This window comes from Akebia trifoliata, chromosome 12 (genome assembly GCF_017979445.1).
Source record: "Akebia trifoliata isolate Shusen 1 chromosome 12, ASM1797944v1, whole genome shotgun sequence".
In the NCBI taxonomy this organism is placed as follows: domain Eukaryota; kingdom Viridiplantae; phylum Streptophyta; class Magnoliopsida; order Ranunculales; family Lardizabalaceae; genus Akebia; species Akebia trifoliata.
Window position 1 is genome coordinate 36,636,198 of NC_141386.1, and position 7,034 is coordinate 36,643,231.

Genomic DNA, 7,034 nt, shown 5'->3' on the forward strand with positions numbered 1-7,034 from the left:
GATTGCATTTCCATGTGGTATCCAAAAACATGATCCAATGACACGTGATTGTGTAAGACAAAATTCTATGAACTTAAAAAATATATATTTATTAATTTTGAAATTAGTTGCTTGGTAACTATCCATTTTCAAAACTTTGGATCAAGTTCAAAAAAACAAAAGAAAAATAATAATAACTTTTATTTAATATGAATTTTTCAATTAAATCTAAGAGGTTATGATGTTAGATTGCCAAAATGGTAATCCATATAAATCCTAAGACCCGTTTTAAGATTTGAAATCTCAAAATTAAAATTTGTGGGCAAAGGACTTGCATTTGGGTAGGAGAGAGAATTTTTCTCTTTATTACTTATGTCATTTGTGCCACAAGTCAACCGGTTGTTGTGTTGTGAGCAAAAAATCACTCCTTTAAATAGATAAAACTCTTATCCAATAAAATAATTAAGTCGTGATAATATATCTGACTCCCTTTCTTGTATGTTCTTTGTATTGTCCCTTCACGTAATCGTAGATCCTTTGCTTCGGGATACACAATAATAAATATTTATGATTCTGTGAACTCTCAAGTTAGGGAGCATGGAAAAGAGGGAGTCAGATTAATAATTTTGATCCCTATAATTACTAAATCAGTCCATATCTAAATAAATAAATTATTTATTAGGAAACAAATCCTTCCACATTGGAATTCTTTAGTAATGCCACGTGACACAATAATACACTCGATGTATATCTTGAGATAGGCACAAATTGGTGTCATATGAACTGTCCACGTGGGAGTAATTTTATCCCTCCAGAAAATCCAATTTCATTTTAAAATTGAATCAAATATCACTTATAAACCGAGTCTAGTAAGGGATTTGACCGAATCCTATCATTCTATTTCTCTTATCCTGGAGAATATAGATTTCTAACTTGAATATTAGATGTTTATCTTAGATCCTTCATCAAGAATTTTTGCAAAAGTCAAGAATAATATTGTCCCCACATCATTCCAATTGAGTAGAAATTATCAACATAAAAGATCAGGTAAACAACTATCTCCCATTCTCTTGCTCATAAACACATGCTTCTTTGAATTATTATTAATAAATGTTAAAAAAAGATCATACATATACATAAATGATTTTTTTAGGACATCATTCCTCACAATTTTTTTACCCTTATATTGTCTATCTATTTGTGTATGGAAAACAACTTTATACATTATATTGTAAACTTAAGAAAAAAGTAATTAACCATATTGTATGTGACTCATTATCTTCTGTAATATATCTGGATCTACTCCAAAGTGAGAAGTAAACAAATCATTCTTTCCTTAATCCACATAACTGAAGTCCTTTATTCTGAGAATTTCTATTGCCTCATAAACCTTTCTTATAACACACCAATCATATAGTCACACCAAATTTTTATTCTCTCCCTTCCTACATCCGAAACCATCCTTGTTTTAGGGTATTTGGAGAAGACTCGATTCAACAAGAGCCATATGTTTTTCTCCCTCTTTCCCAATCTCTTTCTTTTTCTCAGTCTCCCTCCATCAAATCACCCCCCCTCACTTCCTCTTTTTTTATAGGATTTTTTAAGTATTTTTTAAATAAATCCTAGTACTCATATATTTGAAGGAAAACAAATATACCCTAATCCTAATCTTTAACTTCCCAGCAAGCATATGCCCCTTCTACACCTGTCAAGTTGTTCGACTCCAACCACCAAATTGGGGAGCCAGAGCTTCTTGGATTGAAGATTGAAGTTTGTTGGGCAGATTGATATCTAGTTCCATTCTGTCAAGGGCCTCAAGGCCTATATATATACAGAATGTTTCAATAGATAACAATTGCGATAATGGTTTTTTGTAAACCACTTTTGATGGGGTTCTAAGTTTTGGAATGGGTTGATTTTTGGTGAGGAGATCATCCTTACTAAAACTCAGCCCATTCCAAAACTTCTTACTCTAATTTATAAGTTGAAGTATCATGGACCATCAATTTTTTTGTAAACCACTTTTGATGAGATTAGAAGTTTTGGAATGAGTTGATTTTTGGTGAGGATGATCTCTATGGTAAGGAGATCATTCTCATAAACAAATCAGACCATTATGAAACTTCTAACCCGTATAAGACAAAAACGGTTGTCACCATTGTTGTCACAATCATTGCCCCTTGAACCGTCCCAATATATATTTACTTCTCCTTCCTTATCTCTCATTCTTTTGCACTGCTTCTAGTTGCAAATTATGGGGTGGGATGATAAGAAAACAACGAGACAATGCCCAAACCCTTTAAAATAGGTTAATACAATATTGATGTTTTATGAAAATGTTTCTGTAGTATAGTTCTTATTTATTCCTTGAAATTAGTCAATTTTTTTATCCCAGAGTTGAAATGCCATATTTTTTTTCTTTATTTTTATTTAGTAAATGGAGTTTTTGAGTTGGAAAAATATGTAGGAACAACCCATAACATGAAATGAGTTAGATTCCTACCAGCACAGAGTCATTGAAATCATTAGAAATATGGTCTAAGTTTTAATCTCCCCCACCCACCCACAAAACTTAGGTAGTGTTTGTTTGCGCTATTTTTCAGCGCTTATTGCTGAAAAAAATTAAATTCAGTACTTTTTGTTAAAATAGCGCGTTTGTTTACTTTATATTTTCAGTGCTTATTGCTGAAAATAAGTGAAAAAAATTCAGCACTATTTTGATGCTGAAAAAAAGTGCTGAAGTGGTAAGCACTTCATTTATTTCGACACGAACAAGTATGCCCTTCGTTTTTTTGAGTACGGATAAGTATGCCCTTATACTTAAAAAGATATTACTTTTATATCCCATGGATAAGTATATAAGCACCCCACAAATTAATAAACCCACACCATGGCTAAATTATTTTGTCTTAGATGGGTTAAATTTTTTTGAATGAGTTGATTTTTGGTGATGATGATCTCCTCCTTAGTATATAAGCACCCCACAAATTAATAAACTCACACCATGGCTCAATTTTTTTTTTTTTGAAAATTATTTTTGACGGGTTAGAAATTTCAAAATGGATTGATTTTTGGTGAGGATGATTTTAGACCATATAGACCATCCTCACTAAAAATTTGCTTACTCTAAAAACTTTAAAACAAAAAATATTGGCTATGGTGTGAGTTACCTTTATTAATTCATAGGGTGCTTTTATAATTACACATCCTTCATTTTCATCCAAAATTATTCATTCAAAATTAAGTTCTTTTAATGTTAATTTCAAATTTTAGTAATTTGTATGACATTATTATTTTTAATTTGAAATTTTTCGACTTTTACAAATAGAAATTAGTATTTATAAATTGAAGATTTGAGTATTATTTATTATTTAAAAATGAATTATATTTTAATTTTATAAGAAATAATATATTTTATTGTGTTTAATAAGAAATAGGGATTTGAAACATGCAAAAAATGTATAATATGATTGTAAGGATAACAAAGACAATTTATAAGCTTCAGCAATGTGTAACAAACATGATTCAGCATCTAAACAAACAATTTTTTTAACACTTAAATTCAACGTTTAATGCTATTCAGCACTTATTTTTTTTTAGTTTAACAAACAGCACCTTACCATATTTCTTATATGAGGAAATTCAAAATGCGAAAGTGAATAGGGTTGTGTATTTTCCTTTCCTTTTAAAGTAGTGGGATGGTGTGAGTGACTCATCATAGAGTGACACAATACAAGGTTAGGACTCAGGACTTTCCCCCATCACTTTCTTTGCTGTACGCTTGGAGGGAGTCCCCACGTCTGCCTGTCCCCGCTGGCGGACAAATCTGCCACCCCAATAATGCACGGGACCCTTGCAAAGCTGACAACACCTCCTTCCCTCTCTCTCTCTCTCTCTCTCTCTTACCAAGTACCAACCCCTCTTTCTCTCTCTCTAAAGGAAAGAAAAATCTCCAACCCCTCTCCCCATTTGCCATATCTTCTCATCATCTACTTTATTTAGTCTTTAACTCTTTACTTTCCCACCCCTTGCTTCTTCACCTCACCTACACCACTACACATCCTCTCTCCCTCTCTCTCTCTCTTTGATAGTCTCATATACTGCCCTCACCTACACCCACCGAAGGTCCAAGCATTTAATACATTTCCTGTATTGTAGATCTCTGGGATCGGGAACAAAGGAATATATATCATTCTAGTTATGGGTCTTGCTCTGCTTCTCCGTGCTTTCATTTATTGCTACTGTTCTTCCAATATTACTATCGAATGTTGGTGATGGATCGATTAGAAAATTAAAGGGGCATTGGTTGGTAAGATAATAGTGGAGTTGAGGAGGCAGAGAGAGAGAGCTTTCAATCTGCAGTACGCATTTCAACAAAGACTACTACTGTTCTGCTGTAATGGAGGGGTTCCAAGGACCCACAAATCCAAATGTATGTTAGTTAGCTAAAGAACTATTTTACTACTTCATTTATTCCTTTGTTCTTCTCGTTTCTCCTTTGAATTCCTTATTTCTATTTCAGGAAGGGAAGGCAGTGCATTAACTTCTTACCAAGCCTTGCATTCAATGCAATTTAATGTGTGTTATATGGTTTTGGAATTAGAATCATCTGCTCTTCTTAACATTCTTATTCTTTTTTCTCTCTCTTGAGAGACTTAAGACTTGACTAAAAACCTGTTGTTGTTGTTGTTGTTGTGGTACTCTCTTCCTTTGTCTTGAAGCTTTGAAACTTCCTCTTATTTTCTCTCTTTTTTCATTGGGGTTTTGCAGTTGTTTGGCGAGCATTTGAATGTAGAACAAGGAGGAGGAGAAGGGAGTGGTTTGGATTTCAATAGTTATGATGCACCTTTTGTGAACAGTGAGAGCTTATTGAGAGTTGATGAAGAGGAGGTGGTGGTGGTGGGGCATCATCAACAACAGCACTTTTCGATCCCAAGCTCACAAGACAAAATGCCATTCCTCCAGATGTTACAGAGCGTAGAATCCCCACCATTCTCCCCCTTTACAACAACGGAACCACATTTTCAGCTACTTTTAACATTGCAGCAGCAGCAGCAGCAGCAAAAGCAAAAGCAAGAATGTAACGGAAGGTGGAAGAGAAAATACATGAGTGAAGTAGTACTGGACTCCTCAGGTTCAGGTACTACTACTCACCCACTGGAGCTCGAAAGCTGCATCACCCATGACTTTTCGGACTCACATTCTCCTGTTAAATCCGAAACCAAGGAACAACATTGCCCATATTCGTGGTCGTGTCCGGAGGTTGTGAGCTCCTTATGCAATAATGGAGGAGAGCCCAATTCACAGGTGGTGGAGAAAGGAAAGTACTCATGGCTTCATGAGAATCAAAGCAGTCCAAAACCTACAACCCATTACTTCACTAAACCTCCACCAAATGGCACCCCCCGTGAGCGCGAGCGTGAGAGAAGAAAGAGAAAGAGAACAAGGCCCAGCAAGAACAGAGAGGAAGTGGAGAGCCAAAGAATGACCCACATTGCCGTTGAAAGAAACCGTAGAAGGCAAATGAATGACCACCTCAACGCACTCCGATCTCTCATGCCCACGTCCTTCATTCATAGAGTAATTCCGCCCTTCCACTCCACTCAAATTAATAATATTATTTTACTATCTAGTCTAAGTGTTGAATTTTGAATTTGAAAGAGAGAATTTTTGTTTATTATGTTAAATTAGGGAGACCAAGCTTCGATTATTGGAGGGGCTATAGATTTTGTAAAGGAATTGGAGCAATTGTTACAATCTCTTGAGGCTCAGAAGAGAATGCGTAAGTGTACAAAACAGGAACAACAAGAATCCTCCATCATTCCATTCAATGGGTTCTTCACATCACCTCAGTACACCACTTATTCCTCCTTCTGGGACTTGGACTTGGACTTAGATGAGGAGGAGGAGGAGAACAAGTCTCGAGTAGCGGCCGACATTGAAGTAATTGTGATACAAACGCATGTTAACCTCAAAATTCTATCTCCAAGAAGGCCAGGACAGCTTCTTAGAGCCATTGCTGCTTTAGAAGATATTAGATTAACCATCTTACATCTTAACATTACTTCCTTCCAAACCTCTGTTCTTTACTCTTTCAATCTCAAGGTAAACAGAAGCCAACAATTAACACATTATTAGTATTTGTCTATTTAATTTCTTTCTATAATTTATTTATTAACATACATATAATTATAATTATAATTAAAAAGAAAGGGGGAAACCCAAACCCTAACCCTAGTTTTGGTTGGACTACTGCAGATAGAAGATGACTGTAAGCTTGGATCGGCTGATGAGATTGCAGCAGCAGTCCATCAAATTTTCAGCTAGGTCGATTGTAAATGATTATTAATCAATCAAATTTTCAGTCCTCTCGACTACTTTAGCTACACTCTTGTAGAAAAAGAACAAGTGCGTACTGCCTGCTGCGCACGATTCACAGCACCTCTCGTTTTAACGTGTCGTTTTGTTTGGATTATCGAGGAAGGAGGAACAGGCGAGGCCAGATGATGTTAACTTAGTGCTTTGGAGTTTCCTAATTTTCTTTTTTTTCAAGAGAGATAGGGGGCCCAGTTGACATTTTTATGTATTTATGCCTGATTTTTTTGAATTTCTACACTCTCAAGTCTCATCATTACAAATGATGCTTCTCTTTCTATATTGACCTTTTCACCTTACGGTTGGCTATCTTTTTGCGACTTACAAAGTACATTGGGATACGATAATTTTAAATTTTCTTTTTATTTAATCTCTGTTATTATAATGAGAGAACAGAAGGTGGAGTACAAGTGGTTCATGGATTTCAAAAATGCCCTCGTCTTAATATCTGAAGTTAAGACAAACAGGGTCATATTAGTGAAAGACCACTAACATCTTTTTCTACTATGCCATCTTTAAGTTATTATTTTAAATTACAAATAAGCACTTTTGATGCAACCTTCTAATAAGAATAAAAAAACCCTTTATTTATTTACTTTTCTTCTTATTTCTTTTAGATCAACGAGTTACTAATTTCATTAAAAACATACTAAAAATCCTTAAGGTGATGACTTATAATA

The 7,034-nt window shown here is 34.8% G+C and overlaps 1 protein-coding gene across 2 annotated transcripts; it reads left to right on the forward strand.

Annotated features, from left to right (window-relative positions):
* Positions 1 to 3,901: 3,901 nt before the first annotated feature.
* On the forward strand, positions 3,902 to 6,702 carry LOC147390018 (transcription factor bHLH67-like). Of its 2 annotated transcripts, XM_086419746.1 has the most exons (5): positions 3,902 to 4,411; positions 4,502 to 4,557; positions 4,750 to 5,559; positions 5,671 to 6,084; positions 6,238 to 6,702. In XM_086419746.1, exons 2-5 carry the CDS (start codon positions 4,546 to 4,548, stop codon positions 6,304 to 6,306), a joined length of 1,305 nt encoding a protein of 434 aa, XP_086275872.1. In that variant the 5' UTR covers positions 3,902 to 4,411; positions 4,502 to 4,545; the 3' UTR covers positions 6,307 to 6,702. The 2 variants fall into 2 exon arrangements, with proteins under 2 accessions (XP_086275872.1, XP_086275871.1); XM_086419745.1 differs by lacking the exon at positions 4,502 to 4,557 and having other exon boundaries at positions 3,903 to 4,411.
* The last annotated feature ends 332 nt before the right edge of the window (positions 6,703 to 7,034 follow it).